This window comes from Miniopterus schreibersii (assembly GCF_964146895.1).
Source record: "Miniopterus schreibersii genome assembly, chromosome: 5".
Classification (NCBI taxonomy): Eukaryota; Metazoa; Chordata; class Mammalia; order Chiroptera; family Miniopteridae; genus Miniopterus; species Miniopterus schreibersii.
In genome coordinates, this window is record NC_138106.1 from 38,152,579 (window position 1) to 38,174,305 (window position 21,727).

The 21,727-nt window shown below is 42.3% G+C and overlaps 1 protein-coding gene across 1 annotated transcript in view; it reads right to left on the minus strand.

The window, feature by feature from the left end:
- The window catches only part of MASP1 (MBL associated serine protease 1), a 58,260-nt gene that overhangs the window by 35,513 nt on the left and 1,020 nt on the right, over nucleotides 1–21,727 (minus strand). Inside the window, 1 exon segment of the mRNA XM_081138729.1 lies at nucleotides 17,005–17,193. Within this exon segment, the coding sequence (XP_080994855.1) occupies nucleotides 17,005–17,193 (189 nt within the window).

Consider the following 21,727-nt stretch of genomic DNA (forward strand, 5'->3'; position numbering starts at 1 on the left):
GAAATGTCAGTTCCTTGAACATCACAGCTGGTCTGTTATTTTCATTATCTGAGTTTTCCAGATAGCTGAAGTTCTACTTAACTATAATTAAAAAAATTTTTTTTGGTGTAATGCTTCTTAAAGTGCTTTATACAAATCCCTGCTTTCTTAGGTGAAGCATGCTAACCCTTCCTTGGAGACCCAGGGACTGCTATGGACATCGACCATATTGGGGATATTGCATTGTATAATGATGCTTGCTCTACATTGATTATCCCCAGACTATAATGCTTTTGCAATTCTTAAGTGTCCTTTTTTTTTTTAAATTGTTGAAAATATTAGAGATGTCCCCTTTTCCCCCACTGACCCCTTCCACCCTGTACCCACTCTCCATCCCAGGCCTTCAGCACACTATTGTCTGTCTGTGTCTATAGGTTATGTATACATGCATATAAATTCTTTGGTTACTCTCTCCCCACCACCCTCCCACCCCCACCTTCCCTCTAAGATTCGTCATTCTGTTCCATGTTTCTATGTCACTGAATCGATTTTGTTCATCAGTTTATGATGTTGTTTAGATTCCAGATATAAGTGAGATCATGTGATATTTGTCTTTCTCTGACTGGCTTATTTCACTTAGCATAATATTCCTTCCATATTGTCCCAAAGGGTACAAGATCCTTCTTTACGGCTGCGTAGTATTCCATGGTATAAATGTCCCACAGCTTTTTTATCCACTCATCTACTGATGGGCACTTATGTGGTGTCTTATTTTGTGTATTTTTTTGAGTTTGTTAGCTGAAATATGTTGTAAAATAGAAAAAGTTAAGCTGCTTTTCTTAGAACTTAATAATAACAAGACTAAATAGGTTTAGAGTAAGGATCTGGGAAAGGGCTTCTGCTATGAGTGGGTAACTGAGCTGGAGTGAACTATCTTGGTGGCCACTGCTTTGGAGTAATGCAAGGTGTAGTTAGCGGTCCTGAGCCTTATTCCTGATCTACCATAAACTGTTATATGCACGCCTCTTCTTTAGTTCTCAGTTATCCACCTAATAAAACAAGGGTTTGAAATAGTTGAGCTCTATGTTCTCTTCCAATTCTGGCATACTATTATTTAGTAAGTCATCATATCCATATATACAGATCCATCCGTACATACTAGAAGATGGTCAGCAGGAGTTTCAACACACAAATTGCTTCCTGCTAAAGGATATGATAAACTTCAACTTGTTTGTGGTCTATAACCATATAATACAAAATCAATTACTCATGAATAGTGATGTCTTAAACATTAACACTTCCAGACACAGTAGTCTTCTTCCTGTAATTTAGTATTCTCAAGGTCTTTTGGTTTCTATAATGCTTGTAGCATGGACAATTTTAAGTGAAACCAAGTTAGATAGGATTAGGGTGAGACCTAATGAAGGTCTGTGATAAATAACCTCCCTCCTCATCTATTCCAGGCTTAAGGACCTTTTCGTGATGGCAGATAAAGTCACCACCTGCAGAGCCACACTATTTTAGAGAACAGGTAAGTATGTTCCAGCTGAGACCCATGGAAAAATCTGAACCATATATACTTTTAGAAGCAGGAAAGAGAAGGCCCTGGGGCCCTGGGAATTTAGCCTGCAGCTCAGAATAGAATCCTGGAATATCAGAGCTGGAAGGGAGGGACTTTTAAGAGCTATTTCAGTTGCCCTCCTAGAGGAAACTGAGGTCTAGAGAGGGGAAGTGACTTGCTTAAGAGTAGAGAGATAATCACAAGCATTTCCTGATATCAATTTTGCTTTTGGAACTTTTCTGACCCTGGAGAAAGGAACCCACCAACTCAGAGCGTCCGTGACAAAAGACATAGACACTTTGACAAACAACTTTTCTGGCTCAAGGGCCTCTTGAAATCTTATCTTGAGTGTATGGACTGTCTCCCAGAGAGGATGTAGCTTAGTGAAAGTTCCAGCCATAACCTAAACAGAGGGGGTCACTGGCCTTGGTTAATATTTGCAGCTGCTGCTATGAATTGTAAAATTCTATAAAAATAATTTAGCTCTGAGTACAGGTGGAAGATTGAGCCCTGGTTTCTGTTTGGACTGTCCTATTTCTAGGGTCATCATATTAACATGATGTAGGGAAATACCTTATCACAGGAAGATGCAAAATTCATAATAATAGTGAACCAAGAACCACCTGGTTGGAAATTACAGACTTTTCATTTTTCTACATCTTACTATGGGCAACCATGTCCTTTCAGGCTATTGTTATTTAGGGCACTGACTCACGGAAGCATGTCCTCAGTTTGTTTTCTTTCAACTTAATTCAACAATTATTTATACACCAAGTTCTGTCTGGACTGTAATGTGGAGAATTTCAAAAATTACTTGTTTGTTACATGAGCTAAATATGCAAGCCCCCTGCTTCTGGGAATGTGAACTTCAGTAGGAGAATAAGGTAAGGACTCAAATGAGTATGTGTTAAGGGATTGCCAGGGTATGGTTATTGCATTGAAAAACAGGAAGTCCTGGGGGGTTAAAAAGGGGGAAAAATAGCATCCAGTTGAGGGGACTCAGAAAACGTTTAGGAAGAAGAGGTGGAGACTGAAAGGTGAGTAGGATGTAGGCTGGTAGAAATAGTAAGTGGAGGGTTGAGAGCATCCAGACAGAGGGAATCGATGGACTGAAGGTATTCAGGGTCTCAACCACCCCTCTCTTCCCACCACCACAACAGATTTCTATTGAGGACAGAAAGCTGGAAGAGAGACCTAGGGAGGAGGAGCCAGTCTGTTCTCTATGAATTTTCTACCTTAGTAGAAACAGCACAAATTCCTAGGTAAAACTAAGGCAGTGCAACAGAAACATTGGTGAAATTTCTGTGAGAGGACAGCTGCAGCTGCTCTCCACATATCTATAAAGTTATCAGAGTTTATAGGCAGCTACCCATTGGTTTCTCATAGCAATGTATGGAAAAGGTAGCTTGGGAGTGATCATTCTCATTTTATAGATGAGAAACCTGAAGCTCTGATGAAATGAATCAGACAAGGTCATTATTTAGCAGGTGGTGGCTCCTGGTCCACAAGTGCAGCATCATGATTCCATAGCCAATGACACTCAAGCTCTTTTAAGGCATGAGGCCAACCAGCAAAAGGCTGTCCTACAGACCCAATGGCTCAAGGCTTTGCTTGTCACTGCTCAAAAGCTATATCCTGGGGTCCCTCTTATATCTTCTCTGGGCCCTTGAAGAGCTTTTCAGAGTTAATTTAGGCAGATCTTCAGAGAGTGTGCTGGATTGTTCTGTCATCAATTAGTTACCTGGGAACTACATTCCCCAGAGTCTCCTTCCCTGTATAGTTCCAGGGTTGTGTTGGCTAAAAGAGGAACTGGTGTGAGTTTAGAACACAACAGTCTTTTTTACTCTCTGAATGTTGTTTTGTGATCAGATACAGACGTGAACAGATGTAGAAGTATCCAATATGCTATACCTTGCCTCACTCTCTTGATTGTGCATTCAGCTCTTCTTTTCAACTATTGGCTCTGATGACAACAGCGGCCCAAACCTACCATCAGATGCTTGCTGTTGGAGCCACAGGGGTGGTAGCTGCTCAGAGTCAATAGTTTCTCATAGACCACTCCCCATGGGTTCCCCCTTCATAGTCCCACTTTGGCTCCTTATATGGGCTTGCTTAAATCTTGGATTCCTTAGCAAATACCATCATTTCCACCCATTCCAAGGTTTCAGGAGAACTGATTAGTGACTTTTCTATGGTCCTCCAACTGTCTGTGACAAGCTGGGGCCCTCACTTTCCCAGCTCCTCCTATAATTATATGAGTTCTAATGCCCATCAATAGCTGTTATCTCACAATACTCATAGAGGCTCTGCTTTCCTGACTGTTCTCTGACAGGTACCATTATTGGCATCAAATTAGGATGATATCTTCATCCTACTGCAGCGATAAAAACTAGAACATGTGGCTTCAGTCTGGCCAGTGGTGAGGAAACTGCTTCAGGAGGCTTGACAAAAGGTGACCTGAGTCATGTAATGATGAAACAAGTGGCAAAATTGCCTGTGGCAATTTAGAAGGTAGAACAATATACAGTAATAAACTTGTGGATCTGATAGAGGGACTCTGTGTGTAGAATGTTGCAAGTGTCAGTATGTACTTCTAGCTGCATATGACAAAGTACTTCAGGAAAAAGTAAGTCTTTGGTGTACAAGCAGAAATTAGAGGAAATACAGAGGGCCCAGGACTAGTAGGGTTGGAAAATAAGACTATTTCTCATCTCTAGCCTCTATATTAGCAAAATATTTTAAAAGCAAAAATGACCTCAGGGTAAAAATTATGTTAAAGTTCTGGCTGTAAGACCCTTCATTAAAATGTAGATTTAAGGCAGTGCCTAGAGCTGCATATCAGCTAGACAAAAGGACACTAAAGAATCTTAAGAGCACTGTCCCAATGCACCCTAACATGCTCTTCAAAGTAGAAAGAGAGAGAGAGGTTTATTTTGAAAAGAACTGTGGGTGTTGTTTTGGCCTGGTGGAGTGTACTATATTTAGATATATGAGACACCAAAAATTTTTTTAAAGAGAGATGTACCAACCGGCTTGGACTAGAAATGACTGAGACACTTCAAAATAAAAAAAGGCCTTTAGACCCCAAGTTTCAATGCACAGGAAATGGGTGGAAAGATCTACTCAGCTGCAAAATATGCCATTTCTTATGGAAAAAGAATGTCTCAGAGGGCGAAGCTGAGGGGGCAGAGACAAAAGCCATAGAGAGCAATGGATGGGGAACCACTCTCAGGGAGCAGAACTGGGCTCTAATGCAGAACCTGTCACTGGTCTCTGAAGCAGGCAACATGCGCCTGGCTGTATTTCAGACTATTATGCAGCAGTAACTGTGATATGCCTCCCATTCCTCCCAGTTTTCAATGGGAATTCTATTGTGGTTATCTTGTGCTTATGTCACCAGGACAAGAAGATATTGGGTTTGTGTAAGTGGATGGATGAGGGGATACAGAATAATTCCTTGGTGTGCAGCTCATAAAGACTTCTGGGGGTAGGAAGAGGAGATGATAGATGATAGATGATAGATAGATAGATGATAGATAGATAGATAGATAGATAGATAGATAGATAGATAGAGATAGAATCAGTAGAGGAGGGAATGAACATTTAAGAATGTGATAAGAATATCTCTGCCCTGTTTTGTTTATTTCTCAAGAGAGTAAGTTGATTGTTAGTTGCTTTCAGTTTTTAAGTTTCTTGTTTTTTTGGATATAACTCCATACTGACACTGAATCATGTGGGACCTCATCTTTATGAGTTGAACACGAGTCTTCACCAGTTATTAGATGCTTGGGAAATTACTTAAACTCTCCGTGTTGTAGCTTGAACTGTATTCTCCAAAAAGATATGTTCAAATCCTAACCCTTGGACTTGACCTTATATGGAAATAAGTCTTTGCCGATGCAATTAACTGGTGTCCTTATAAGAAGAGAGAAACTTGAACACAGAGATACACACAGAGGGAAGTCTGAAGACAGAGGCAGAGACTGGAGATACACTGCCATACCCAGGGAATGAATGCCAAGGAGTGCCAAAGCTAGAAGGGGCAAGGAAAGATCTTTCCCTAGAGCCTTCAGAAGAAGTGTGGCCCTGCCAACACCTTGATTTCAGACTTTTGGCCTCCAGAACTAGGAGAGAATAAACTATTCTTACAAGCCACCTGGTTTATGGTAGTTTGTTACGCGAGCCCTGGGAAACAAATACACTCTGAATGCAGGCTTTCTGATCTGTAAAATAGTGAAAATAATAGTATCTGTATCACAGGAATGTTGTAGACACAACACGAGTTAATATACATAAAACATTCAGAAAGGTGCCTGAAGTATAGTTAGCACTCAGTAAATTAGTGAGAAGAACAAGACCACTGAGATCCTGCCCATTGAATTGGCAACTTTTGGACTCCCAGCTAAGTAGGGCATGGGTAATTTACCTGGTTGAAAGGGAATTAAGAGACTGGAACTGCCGCCTCTGGATATGTTTTTGTTTCCAGGCTCCACTCCATTCCTAATCTTCCTGAAACCATCAGCACAGACTTCCCTTTTCATGAGATTCCCCAGGTCCCTGGCTGATGGACCAGAAAGGGAACTTAGAGATCCCTCTCAGCCCAGCCTCCTTACTTGGCAGGTGGCGTCTTAGATCATTTTGGATTTCTGCACTTTACAAACCTCCTAACAATCCTGGGAGGTGGGTGACAGGAAAGGACGTTGCCCTTATTTTATGAGAGAAGATCAGAGTAATGTATGGAATCTATCTCTAAAAGCTTCCATCCAGAAGAGAACAGTATGAAGTCCAGAATCTCTTTACTTTCCTATTTTTTTAAAGAATTTTGCAAGATATGTGGATTTAGGCCAGCGATTCAGTGATAGCCATGGGCCCAACTCCTGACTTAAAGGTGGGTGCTCTGTGCTACTGAGATCAGCCTCACCCCAACTCTGTTACTTCCTGGGACCGTGCCAGGGGTTAACAGCCCATTTTACTACTTTATCCAGTTGTTCAAATTACAGTTAAAGATGATGAAAAGAAGCCAGTTAAAAGTACCAGATGCCAGACAAGAACCTGGCACTAAAAAAAAAGACGTGTGTGTGTGTGTGTGTGTGTGCTGTGTACTGTGTGCTGTGAGTGTGTATTCTGTATTTCAGAAGCTCTTGAAAGCCATGTAAGTACAAACAGCACAGCTGGTGGGTCTAATATTCAAGGTGGCCTCACCTGAGAAGGGGTGGAGGTTGATGCTTCAGTCCTGGCCCATCACGTGGCCATAAAAGCAATAAAAAATAACAGCAATACTAGTAGTAATAACAGTCCCCCGCTCTGCATGTAACTTTTCAGTTGGCAGGATATTTCACCTTGTTTATCTTATTTACTTGTGATGGCAGTCTTGTAATGAATGCACTTCAGGTAGACATTGTGATTCTGGGCCCAGAGAGGTGGTGTGAGTCCCTAAGGCCACACATTCTGGGAGTAGCAGACCTGAGACAAACTCTGGATGTCGTGTCTTCCAAGCCTGGTTCAGTCATTGGAACCACTGAATGTCAGAGATAGAAAAGAAATTAAAGGCTGTAAGTCTATCTCTTTCCTTTCTTAGATGGGGAAACTGAGGCTCAGAGAAGTGAAGCGACTGGTTCAAAGTCACATGACCCACTAATGGCAGAGCCCGGATCAGGGCCCAGGTATACTGAATATCCAGTACAGTGTTCTTAGTTATTTGTTAGTCAGAGTAAAAACCTGCTAACAGAGCTGGGGGAGCCCCTAAGAAGGTATTGTGTACATACTGACACCGTTCACACTGTGGGAGCCTGAGATGCAGCGCCCTCCCAGGTCCTTAGAGCCCAAGATGCCCACTGATGCAGCAGGGGGGGCTCTGGACAGAAAAAGGGATGGTCTCCAGGCAGCAAGAGGAGCGTGGGGAGAAGAAAGAGCTGGCTGGGAAGGAGTCACTGGGAGCCTGGGAAGCAGGCATCCCGCAGGTGGGAAACTGGCAGTGCCCACCGTCTCAGCAGGAGTGGATTGGAAGTGGGGAGGGGGGAGAGTCTGGGAATCGAGACTGGGAAGGCGGGCCAGGAAGGATTTACACTCTTGTTGGCCTGTGAATGGCTCTGACGCCCCACCTGACCCCTTCGCTGACTTCAGGCCCATTCACATGCAAATCCCTTCAGGGAGTAGGAGGCTGAGCCCCAAACTGTTGAGGACAGGAAAATTGCTGGAGGACAGCTAAAGACAAAGCCTTGCTGTGTTCTTCCACAGCCAGGCTCCTGGCTCAAGGTGCATCACAGTCTGGACTGGAGTGAAAGTACTGATTAAGTAAGTGTTGAGTGAAGAGAGGGACCCGCCAGGGGCCAGTGTCACAGAGCGGTTTCCAGGAATGTGTGAGCTGGTGTGCTGCTCTGCCAGTGCCCAGGCCCCTGCCCTGCCCTAGCCCAGTGCACCCCCTCAAATTTTCCCACGTACATCCTTCCAAAGAGCTGGAATAGGGACCAAACAGTCTGGGTTCTGGTCACTGCTCTGCCACTCCTGTCATGTGTCACTTTAACCTCTCCAGGCAGTGGTGTGCTGGAGCTGGCTTGTACTAGTTTACAGGAGCCAACTGTCAACTTTTCAGGGATTCTTGTGACCCTTTTGTTAAACACAGCCATCATGAAAAATTAAGTTTCATTTACATATAAATAATATATATTTAAAACAAACTATATAAAAACTCATCTCCTGCCTGGCCGGCGTGGCTCAGCAGTTGAGCATTGACATATGACCCAAGACATTGCAGTTTGATTCCTGGCCTGGAGCACAAGTCCGGGTTGCTGGGCTCGATCCCCAGTGGGGAGCACGCGGGAGGCAGTGGATTAATGACTCTCTCATCGTTGATGTTTCTATCTCTCTCTCCCTCTCCCTTTCTCTCTCTGAAATCAATAAAGATATATTTAAAAAAACAAAAACAAACTCATCTCCTAACTATTTTAGCATTTTACTATTACTTATGCTCTTGAAATATTAATGTCTAGTATATGAGAGGTGAGTGGTGTGCTGTTGTGCACCTCTCCCCCACCCCAACTCCCGCCCAGTCCAGATCCAGTTGTTAATCATTAACAAGCACATCACTGTGTTCAGGCTGAGTTTTCACAAACATGCAAGGTGGACATTAGGTCTGTCCTCTAAGAGTCAAGAGGTCAAGTGAAAGAAACATTGGTGTGAAAGCAGCTTGTAAAGTCTGCCACTGCCTGTCAGCATTTAGCAGGGACCTTCTTTCCCAGCCCCTCTGATGAGCAGGCTCTCCTTTCCTGCTCCTCACTGCACCTCTCTATTTCTCATCCCTGTCTCTCCTGCTACCATCTCTGGTATTCTTCAAACACACTGGGCACTATCCCACCTTAGCGCCTTCTCTCTGGTGGAAATGCTTTTCCCCAGAAAGCCACATGGCTAACTTTTTCAGCTTCTTCAAATCTTTGCTCAGATGTAACCCTCTCAGTGAGGGCTACCCTGACCAACATATTTCAATCATAACTCCCACCCTGACTCACAGGACTCTTCTTTACCCTGTTCTATTTCATTTCTTTGAAATGACTCACTATATAATTTACTTATGGATAATGTTCAGTGTTCATTGTCTGTTTCTCCCAGTGCAAAGTAAACACCTTGTGGGCAGGAATTTTTGTCTGTTTTAATTACTGCTTATACCCCAAATTCTGGTAAATAGTAGGCACTGAATAAATAAATTTGTTGAATAAATGAATACCCCCAATTTCCTAACTTTTTCCTCTATGAATGAGCACACCAAAGTAAATTCAAGTCCTTTGTTTTACTAAGGTGTATCTGAGAGCAGCCTGTGTACACACAAGCACACAGATTAGCATACCAGGTGAGCCCACATCCTGGAGCACTCCCCCCTCACACTCCTTTGCACTTGAGCACATTCTCTGCCCCAGCACTACGACCTTCCTTTTGCTTCCCATCACCCATAGCCTGTGCTGTTTGCACTTCCTGCACAAAATAAGCTTTTTTTCACACTTTTCTGAAGCTCATTTTCACTTCTCAATTCTCCTGAATCAACTAGAATTGGTGTTTGGGACCCAGTAAATTTGGAGTGAGACAATCCCACCAGGGACTACAATTAAAATTCCCGAGAAACATATATCCATTTCTCATGTCTCTTTTCTCTCAGGGTTCAAGGTCTCCTGTCCACTCCCACAGAATTAGCAGAGTTCCTGAAGCAGCTGGGGTCAGCCACTGCCTGAAGGTCGAGGGTATGTGCTGAGTAAACACACAGCTCTGCACAGAAATAGGGTAGGGGTCAGAAGAGTCAATTTGGAGCAAGGCCACAGTAGGGACTCATCTCTGTTATGTAGCAGGATGCAGATTGACCAGCGAGGCCTGGGGAAGGGGGCAGCAGACTGGGGGATGCAGACTATCGGAACTGGAAGGGCTTGCAGAGGCCAGCTAGTTCAATTTTCTCACTGGGCAGATGGGGAAACTGAGGACCAAAGCAGAGAGGCAACTTGCCCAATGTCTCAGCAGAAGTCAGTGATTGATTTCTAGACCAGAGTCCATTTCTTTATGCTCACTACCAGGAGACATATGCCTTTTTCTCTTCTGCCCTAAGACTATGCTCACTGCTGGGAAAAAACACAGACATGGGCCCTGAACTTATGAGGCTGATAGTCTAGTAGAATGAACTTGCGTTCACCATTAGAACTTGTGTACCACAAACAGATAAATCGAGCATTTCCCATCCTTCATAGCTCAAACTGCATTTCCAGTTATTTTTTGTAAAAGATTTATCCTCTCAAAATTGAGATAAAGGAGTTCTTTAACAAAATCTAGACAACACAAGACCCTCAAGGTCCTTCTGTTTTACTAAATTTTACTAAATTACCCTGCCAGGCTTTGTTGCCTTAGAAAAAATGCATAGGCAGGAAGCATATTAAAGTCCCTTCATGATAAAACCTGTTCTGAGAGGGGTCAAGTGAAGATAAAATCGTGACTTGGGAGTAAGAAGACCAGGAATCGAGACCTGGCTTTCTATGGAAACTTGGACAAATCCATTTAAGGTTTTTGTGCTCAGTTTTCTTTTCTTTAAATTAGGTGTAATAATCCCTGCTCTTCCTATTCCATGACAATGAAGTGAGGCAATAGATTAAAATCTGCCATAAATTTGTGTTGCTACAGGTAAACACACAGGAGATATGCCTCCTGTATTTGAACAGTCCTTTCAAAGTACCTTTCTATCAATTACCTGACAAGAGCAAGGTCATGGATAGCCAGCTAGTGGTAGAGTCAGAGTAGATGAGAAAACTGACATTTATTGAGCATCCACTGATACCAGCAAGCACTTTATTACTCACACCATTGCCCTCATTACCACTATAATAGCATTTATTGAGCTAATCACACATGTCTGGGACAGACACCATTAAAGCATGTGTCTCATTTGGCATTCACAAGAAGCCCACGAGATAGGCATTATTATTATCTCCATTTTACAATAAGATGTGGAGGCAGGACCTGACCCCAGGTCTGACTGGCTCTGAAGCCTGACTTCTGAACCCTTGAACTTGACTGCCTTTTGCAGTGTTGATTCCACTTACAGCCATTATCTCATTTAAACCCCCCCACAACCTTCAAGAAAAGCACTGTATCATTATAAGCTTTTTTCTGTCCTGATGACAAACCAATGCTTAGGGAGACTGAGAAGCTTAGGGAATTGCACGGTTGAATTTCTAGTTACCCTTCAAGACTTATCTCAAACATTAACTGTTTCCAAAACCTTTCCTGAACACCCAGAAATGACTACTCCCCAACTTATATACCCCTTGTGTTAATTGCCTAGCTGTAATTTATTAATTATATACTTGTCTCATAATACACTACAAAATTGTGAATTCCTTGAGGACGGGTACTATCTTACTCATCTTCGTGGGCCCTGTTTTTGATGCAGTGTCCAGTTTATCGTAGGTTTTCAATAGGATTCTTGGACTTTATTCCATAGATGGTGGGGAGACATTGAAAGATGTTGCGAGTGGCATAATCAAAGCAATGCTTTTCCTTTGGACACATATATAGGGTAGACTGGATGGGGAGAGACTGACAGCTGGCAGAGATTTAGGAGGCTATTGCAACAGACTAGGTGAGAAGAATAAGAATTGGAACTGAGGCGGTAACAGTGGAAAGAGGGGAAGAAATGTTGACTCCATCAAGGATATAGAGTTAACAGAAGACAGTGGACTTACATCACATGAGCATTTACAGATGTCAATTGAGCTATATGCATTCAATGAGTAAAAGAGAGAAGAGAATAAAAAACCAAATGCAGGTTTTTATTGTCTCCCTTTCCAATGAACAGATGCCATGGAGTGAATTTGAAAATAGGATGTGTGCATGTGTCATTCCCTCTGTGGTGCTGGTTTCTAAGTACCTCTTTTAGTAACTATAGTGCCAGTGCTCCTTTCTAAGTACAAGTTGACCACTTCATCTGATGCTGAATTTGCTGCATTTTTGAGGGAGAGAAGTCTTTTTGGATATACTATAAGACAGTGCTCTACTACATATAAGATATTGAGTAAGTTTGACTGTAGACAATGTTTGCCTTACATTATACTTATATTACATTACACTTAAAAAAAACACACACCCAAAACCCTAAGCATCCACATTATGGAACTTCACTGCCTATTAATTTTTTTAAAAGAAGAAAAAGACTGAGAACCTTGAGATATAAATTTTGGTCTCAGTGTGACCTTGGCCAATGAATTGCCCTTCCCTAGGCTTTGATCATAATGATGGCAGAGTTGAACTATGATTTTTGAGGTCTTAGATGCATATATGTGAGGACTACATTGGCCTTAGAGACCATCTTGTTCAAGCCCTTCCTTATATTTGAGAGAGGAGGAAACAGAGTTCCCTGTAGAAGTAGTCACTTACCTAAGGTTTACCTTGTTAGTAGAAAATGGCCACAAGAATCCAGGCCTACTGACTCCCTGGCCAGTATTTGTGCTCTGCCCCTCGCCTACAGCATTAACCAGCTGTGATTTGTACGCCTCATGTGTGAGCTTCAGGAATCCACACATTGCAGACACATTCCAAGGATGCAGATGCTGTCGTGCAGATGTGTATGTGCCTTGAAGACCAAGGACTGAGGGAAATCAGGTCGGAGAGAGGAATTTTCATAAAATGAGAGCATCTGGACCACAGCTTTGTGGTCTTGCTCTTCTTTAGCTGATGTGCAGTGTCAGCAGTGTGGTCATCATCACTCTGATGGGCCAGGGTAGGAAGGGTGGTCTGTGAGCTTGGGCTGGGCTGAAAAGGGTTCCTGTGAACTGGAAGGTTCTTTGAACCCACTTCAAAGTCTGCCAAGGGAATTTACTCACAGAGTGATAAAGCCTCAAAACAGAGGATATTATATGAGCATCTAACATTCCTGGATAGAAACCACCAACTGGAAATCAGTGATTAAAACTGCTTAGAAAAGGGCAGCAGTGGCATGATATGTTTACAAGCTTTCTCTAAATGACATGTCACTAAGGCATCTCCAGCAGACTGTAGGCTCTTATTGGAGTGCTTATGGCCCTGGAACCTTGAGAACTGGCTGTTGTAACATATTATTACCGGTTTCTGGCCTTATTCTAACCAGGAAAATGAAGGTTTGGTGGGGTCATCTGGAAAGTTTTGGCAAGAAGGATTAGGATTAGAATTCTGGAATTTAAGGGACTTTAGTGATCATCTCATTTCAACCCCTCATGGAACAGGAAAAAAGCAGAATTTTGTAGAGGGGTGTTGACTTATCCAGGGGTGGTGTGGCATGCTCGTACTTCATTCAGATGGAAAAGGAAGAGCTTCTCTCTCATTTGAAGCCAGGAAAGACACATATTTTGGGGATGGGGGGCAACTAGAAAAAGTGAACGGGTTTCAACTACATGTGGAAGGCTTCTGGTTTTGTGAGTTCAGAGGCCAGAGTACTAGTCTTGTCCCTGAATTCTGAGTTTCAGTCCCCTCTTCTGTCCAACTGAAACTTAAACAACAGTCAAGATATAACTCCTGAAATATGTGACCTTCAAGGGGATCAAGGAGGATGAGTGGGCAGAGTGAGCTCACTCTGCCACCTTCAACCTGAAGTGAGCAGCCCCACTTCAGTTTTCTCTACCGGGCCCACTAGAAGATTTCTTAGAAGAAAATGTTCACTGGGGAGATGATATTTGAAAAACAACACTAACAAGCAACAGCATGGGACTAGGTGAGTCTCCAGAGGGCCTCAGCAGCCTGACGTTCTGTGAGTTCTTAATTCTAGGAGGGGAACTCTGCCGGGCATGTGTGGCCAAGGGCACAGGGCTTGTCTCCATGGGAGCACCAGTTGACAGCTGACTAAGGCACAGTGTCCTGCAAAGGAAGGCCTGCTCAGGCCTCATGGCTGCTGGACCTCTGCAGGGAGGCTAATGCTAATGCTGGGTTGGTATCCTAGAACTGAGTCACCTGGGCAAGCACAAGGGAGAAATGCATCTTGCCCTCCCTGCCCAATGTGTTAATCCCTTCCTCCAAAGATTTTGGGGAACTGTGTCTGGATCAGAGATACATGGACTGTAGGGTACTTCAGGTAGGCTGCTCAGTCTCCGAATTGCCTCAAGCAGACTACTCTTCTGGTGAGAAGTCTAATTTTGGAGCAGAGTGTTACAAGATTTTCTTGTCCACTCCCAATCATTTGGGAATTAATGGCAGATATGAGAGAACAGGCATTTCCTGAAACCTAGGCAAGAACCCAAGACCATGTTGCCCTTCCAGAAGGTCTAGTTCCATCTCCTTGGGCTTTCAGGAAGGTGTCTCACCTCCCTGGATAGAAACTATCAATCAATTTCCAAAATATTCTCCAGCCAGAAAGGTCAAACTTTAGGTAGAAATGTATTCCAGTGTCCTTAATTCAGTGTCAGACAAGGTCTTCAGATTCTATTGTTGCCCTTGAATAGCACCTTGTCATTTTTTTCCCACTATGAAATGCAGCTGATGTCAGATCCTTAATCTGCTTTGCCAGGAATTTATTTGGGGCAAAGGAATAAGTTAAATTCTTTATTGTGTGTTTATCATCTTGATTAAGGAGTCCTAACAAGGTCAAGCCTGGCATCTGTCTGAATAAGAGGAAAACTTGTGAGAAATTACTGCTCAATGCATATAAACTGAGAGTCAATTCTAGGGATGGAGAGGGGGGAATGAGGAAAATAAGCCATTGTTGCAGCTAAAGAAAGAAATTCTGTAATTTTTGTGGTTGTGAGGCTTCAGCTACCAATAAAAGTAAATGTTTTCACTGACAGAATTTCTATATAGTTGACATATTTGAAAGTAGAGAAAAAAGCAGTTAGGAAGTTCATAGCTAGCCTTTTCTAAATCTATAGAGCATACTGTCTCATTAAGCCAATGTTTGGTTATTTTCCTTCTGGTTAAGTCCACTTTCTAACCCAAATATTCAAGAATGTCTTAGTTTTATGACCAATATTAGTTGGGGAATTGAGCTGGAGGATTCTGCTAACCTAATGCCTCCCAACCATAATCTATCTTCTTCTGAAGTTTGGTTCTGGCAGAGGCTAGATTATATCCTGAAAGACATAATTGACCTGTTTGTCAGAAATTTCAATTTAGGATGATGAGCACTTAGGGTTTTGGTCTCTGATCCTTGCTTGATCATTGTGACACTGAGAGGCTGGCTCCATTTGTCAGTCTTTTATTGTCATTACTCTTTTCTATCTTGTGCAATTGCTATTTTCTGGGCTCAACTTTCTTTGTAAGGGACCAGATCTGTTGTATACCTAAATTCTCATAGTCCTTAGCACAAAACATTCAAGTAAGGGAAACATCCCAAAGATCAGTGGTTCTCAAATAAGGAGATTTTGCCTCTCTGAGGATATTGGCAACATCTGGAGACATTTTTGGTTGTCACAACTGGAGGGGGAAGTGCTATTGGCATCTAGTGAGTACAAGCCAGGCATGCTGCTAAAAATCCTATCATTCTCAAAACAGCTTTCCTCAGCAAAGAATGGTCTGGCTCAGAATGTCAATAGCACTGAAATTGAGAAACTTTGCCATGGACTACCAATTTTGGAAGGTTTTTTAAGTCACAGAAACCTTGATACAAGTGAGATTTTTGAAGCAGACCCAATATAAATAATAAACAACATCTAGCAATTAAATGAATTTAAGCAGAGTAGGCGTTCACAGCTCCATTTATCAGGCCTCCCTTGCCTCCAGTTGCCTTGTAAGCCCCTGCAGTATCCTGGGGCTCAGTGGAGCACAGCTTGTATAGCCAAAAAAGCATGGGATTTACAGTCACAAAACAAGAGTTTAGAACCTTGATTCACCACTTACTAGCTACACAACCTTGGATGAGCTGCTTTACCTTCCTGGGTTTGTCTCTTGGCCTGTTGAATGGGATAGTAGTACCTGTCTTGTAGGATTGTTTTTAAGGTTGAGTAAGATTATAGATGTAAAAGCACCTTGCAGGCTTACTACTTTGTTGTTGATCAAAAATCCTGGTTAACACAAGGTTAACTCTTGTTGAATTACTGGCTATGGAAGAGTTAGACTCCAATAATCCTAACAATATGCAAAGTCTACTTTGGAGTAGTTTGATGAGAATCCCTTCCAGAAAGCCAGAGAAAATTTAGAGAGAAGGTTCTCATCTTTTTGAACCAGACACAACCTTAATAGATGCAATCTCTCAGAAGTACTCCAATCATATTTTTTCATTCAAATTAAAAGAAGAGCAAACTTCTCTAACCTTTCTTAGACCTGCTCTTAAAGAGCAGCTTCCCACCCATGGTCTTGTTTGTGGGTTCTCTCTAAATTCCAGGGAATATGGTGTTGATTATTTCCTGTCCCATTTCCATGTGATTTTTCTTTATATTCCCTTCTGATAGTGACTCCCACCTGTGCCTATACCCTTTGCTGATTAAATACAAACTCCTTAGCATCACATTCAAGGCCCTTCAGAATCTCTTCCTAATCCAACCTTCCAATCTCACCTCCTACTGTCAGCTACTTCCAAAACACTTGATCATTACTTAGGGAACTAGGTAGTACTTTTTAATGCCTCAGATTTGGACATAATTATGGATATGCCTCAGTCTGATTAATGCTTATGCTGGGGTCTCTGCCTTTTCTACCTTTTTGAATTAAAGGTAACCTTGGAACAGAGGTTAGTGAAAACATTAAAGACTCTGAGAACAGAAGTAAGAAGGGGAAGCTGTGTTTGGCTGAGTTGCACTTTGCCAGCCTCAGTTTTCCTCATGGTCCTTTCTAGGTTTATGTACTCAACCTGCACCTAGCATGCCACCCACATCTTCATTCATCATGTTGTAATCTTGTGTGTCTCCCTCATTGGACTGCCACCATGGGAGGGGAAGCACAGCACCTAATTCATCTAAGCTTCCCTAACTCCCAGCAGATTCTCCAGTAGAGATCCTGGCCCAGTTAAGAAACATGGGGGGCGGGGGGAGGTGTCTCACCTTCACATAGTCATATTCACAAAGGTAGGAGGATTCCAAGTTGAAGTGCATGAAGTAAAGCTTGATCCGAAATCCTTCTGGGACAGTGATATTCCAAGTCACTTTCGAATCTCTTGGGTAGGAGTCTGGATAGCCAGGCGACTGGATCTGGCCAAACATATTGTTGAGCTCCACAGTGTGGGCCAAAGCCTTCAACAAGGAGAAGCACAGAGCATGAAAAAGAGGGAGCCACCTGAAAGACATAAATAAGTCTGCTTACAACCATGGACACAAGTCCTCACCATTTAACTAAATCAGCAGCCTGGAGACCAAGTTCTCAGTATATCTCTGTCACTGACATTCTGCCATTACCTCTCCCCTGTGGGCCTTGTTTACCCAGTCTAGAATACAGAAGACAGTAACTCAGTGATTCCTAAGGTTTCCTTCAGTTGTGCTCTTCTAAAGATTTGATAATAGTATTCCACTTTCCCAGCAAGTACCACACTTGGGACTCTGACACATATCATTTTTCTGTTGAAAATGTAAATTTCATAATTAGGTAAAAGTTATCATTTCTTCAGCTCAGCTTAATTTAAGAATCATAAGCTGTTCCATTTCTAAAAAGTAAGTAATAGTAACAGTAATGTTGGGATGAGGTTTATACTCAATGATGGGATCTGCAGTACCTTAAACAAATTTAATAAAATTAATCAAGGTATGCAAAATTTTGAATTAAGAAAGAATCAGTAAATCAGTAAAAAAATTTTCCCCCTTCTTGGTAAGTGTTCTTATGAAAGGATCAAAATCCTACAATTTATTTCCAGCTGTAGGAATCAAAGTTAATGGATTGTTGAAAGAGTTGGATAAAGGGCAAGGAAAACTCAATAAAAATTACAGAACACGCCCAAAGTGACTGATGCAATAACGAGGCAGAATGTCCAAGGCTGGTTAAAACCTTAATGGCCAATATATACCACACCGGGCATCTAATAGATTGACCCCTCCCCTCCCTAAGCAAGACCTAAGGACCTTGAACTCAGACATCCCAAACCTGGCTCATCAAGTTCTCCCAGAAGTCCTGTTTATTCTGCTTCCCATGTTCAATTAATTTAAAAGTTCTTGTATGGACGACTGCTATTGCATCCTAAGTGATCTTCCTGCCCTCATCTTATACCATTCAGTAATCTTCCTCTAAAGTTGATTTTCTAAAACACAGATGTAACCATGCTGCTCTACTGTGCCTGTGGAGAAAAGCATCTGCTCCTGGAATGGCTGATGAGCCCTTTTTGATCTAGTGCTGATCTGCCTGCCCAGCTTCGTCTCAGTGCCAGCCATGCTCTGGCATGTCATTCTGGGAGCACGTCATGCCCATCCATACCTCAGTCCCCTTGCATATGCCATGATCATTCCTCACCTGATTGTCTTATTTCTCCCCTGTCATCCAGCTCAAAGCTTCCCAGGCTATGGAGTACCCTTCACTTCACAGATCTCCACAGTACATGCTTCTATTAGAGCAAGTATCACACTGCACTGCTTTAGAGTCACAGCCTCTGATGTCAGATGCATTTGGGTTCAAATCCCAGTTCTTCTGCTTACTGGTGATGAAATCTTGGGTAATTAGTCTCTCTGAGTTCCAGTTTCCCCATATGTAAAATGAGGATTATAATCTCTAATTATAAGACTCACATGAGCATTCAAGATAATATATATAAAAGGCCTAGTTAGAGGATAATATATACTAGATGATGACTGAATGACTGAATGGATGAATGAATGAATGAAAGTGGGGTCACAGTCTTGTATAGCCCAAAAAGTTAATGCTGGGAAATTATACCAGCATTTTAGGATTAATAGTTATATCTTTGCTAATCAGGAAGCTGTTTCTCCCCAACCTTCTGTCCTAGTATACAGATGCATATATGTGTATATATGCATATACATAAATTTTTGAGTGTGTAAAGACAAGATAACTTTAAACATAAATTATCTAGCCTTTTCATATAATATTTACATAAAAGGTAAATAGGTAAGTGCAAAACGGCCTAGAAGGATATCAGCAGGGTGTTAACAGTGGTTATCACTGAAGTGGGAATATGAGTGTTTTAAATTTTATATTTGTTTATACCAAATGTTCAAATTTGTCTAGAAGGACTTGTACTTTTTTTTCAATAAAAAGAAAACAATAAAATTATTTAATTTTTTTCCCCAAGGCCCTTACAATAGCAACTTGTGGGATGCAACTAAGGAAACCAAACATTTTAATCCAATTGCCAGGGTCAATATTTTTTTAAACCAATCTGTTAGAGGAAGGGCCTCTGAGGCAGAGAGAAGGGAAGGCATAAGTCCCAGTCTCTAGTGAATTCGTAGGAAAGTTGAGTCCAGAAACTCTCATTCACAGGGCCCAGGCAGCCCCACTTTCAAGGGCAGGGAGTTCTAGTTCAGTGCTGCTTGGGGAGGGGAGAGTGCTAGTCTTGAGTCAGAAGAACTAGGTTCAAGTCCAGATTTTGACTTCATTTATCTGACCCATCTTGGGGATGTCATATAAGGTTTCCGTTTCTTCATCCATTCGGTGATAATAATGACTTCCCACAGAGCTGCCCTCAGAAAAAAGGCGGGTTGGGAAGTGCTTTGTTAACTGCCCAGCCCTAGGCAAACATTAGTTATGATTACTCCATCATGCTGCTTCCCGAAAAGCAGGGGGTTTAGGAGAGAGCGTTGGCTCCCAAATCAAACTTTCCTGCAATAGCACATCCAGACTCTGCAAGGCTCAAAGGTCAACTTTCTCCATGTCTGCTTTTTCCAGAGCACATGGAGGAGCCTCTGAGCCTCCTACTGCGGGGCTGTCAAGGGCCGGCTGCTGACAGCCCAGAGGCCCAGGACCATGTGGGGTAGACAACTGGTTAGTGTGGGAGGAAGGCCTGCGAAGCTTTCTGTTCTATTTTGTTTGCATCTCAAAACAGTCGAACATATGAAACAAATATCTCCTTGCACATAATGGGCTTGAGCATATGCTTGCTTGCTTTAGGGGCTGCAAATCAGAAGATGTAAGTGGCGGCTTTCATTCCCCTTCACACTCTCTGAGTGTTTTTGGCTTCTTATACACCAGGCACCGGCTGTACAATTCCAGACACCTGCTATCTATTCTCTAGCTAATCAAAAAAGTTGAGCTACATTTGCTCAAAATGTCAAAAGTAATGTCGAAAGCTGGGATTTCAGAGGCTCCAGTGTGGGAGCAGGCGACTGGAATGACACAAATGCCCACGTAGATCAGTGCCTGTGCAAAGAGCAGTAGTTTCTACCCTCTCCACTCACTCCCCACATGACACCCAGACTGTTTCTGAGTGGAAGAGTTGAGAGATGCTGTATAGATCCCTTTGACAACACCCTTATTTGACGCATGATGAAAAGGATACCCCAAGAGGTGACATGTCATAGCCAACGCCATATGGTGAATTAGCTTCAACAGAAGAGAGGAATAACTGAAGCTCTCAGAGGAAGCTGGGTCCATGCCCATATCTCCAGGCATCTAGCCAAAGCAATTAATCCTGTGGAAAATAATTCAAAAACCCACGGCTTTATGTGAAAAAAAAAAATTTAAAGATACTAATATCATAGCCCCTCCTCAACAGATTCTAGTTTAATTGGTCTGGAGTGAGCTCTGGTCCTCGGCACTAAAGCACTGCAGATGATTCCACTGTGCAGTGAGGACTGAGCCCTGCCCGTGCAGAATGTTACTTGGTGGAGTGTCTGGTAGACTATAGTAGAAAAAATCCTGGATTTGGAGCCCAAAGACCCAAGTTTAAGTCTGAGTCTTTCAAAAACCATGTGTGTCTTTGGGTAAATTGTTAAGTGCTTTTATTCTCACTTATCCATAAATCCTTACCTTATCCAAAATCTGAAGACCAGAAGAGGCAGTGCCCATAAAAGTGTTTTTGCAAACTCTAAAGCGCCCTTCTGTATGAGGCAAGACTCTGAAAACTTCTAGTGGAGCACTTTTCCAATAGTACTTGTGCTCTTTAACAACTGAATTCAATTCAGCCAATATTTATTGAATGGCTAACAGGAAACAGATATTCCCCTAGGTACTGGGCACACAGATATGAACAAGACATAGATTCTGTATCTTAAGAAACATTCAGTCTTGGAAGAGGAGGTAGACATTTAAACAAGGAAATGTTACAAAGACAAGAAGAGATGTAGCCCCAGAGGACAGAGGCAGTGCAAAGGTCGGGATGCTTAACTTTGGGGATGTTGGCTAGGGAAGAAGAGGTGATGTTTGAGTTGGCTGGAGCAAAAGGGTCCCCTCGGTAGAAAATAAAGGGAAGGGATGCTCTGGGTTAAGGAACGAGTAAAGGCAAAGACACAGAACTGTTCATCAGCCCTGCAGTTTGGTATGACTGGGGCATTTGGGTGGAGGATGGGATTCAAAGAGTGACAGATCAATCAAATTGTCATTGCATGTAGATGGCATACATTTCATCTCTTTTAGGAGAAAGAAACATGAAGTTAAATGGCAGATCTAAAATTACAATGGGTTTAAAAAGAACAGAATGATTGAATTCACCTTAAAGACCTGATTACCTCTCTGAACCACAGGTAATCTGAGTTCAAAGAGTTAACAGTCGGAAGCCCCTTATTGACCCCAGACCCAGAAAAGTTGCTAGGTGACTTTGCTAAAGAGATACAAATAGAACTCCCTTTTTTCAATTGAGAAGGAAATTAATGGGAGCAGAGGGGTTTAGGG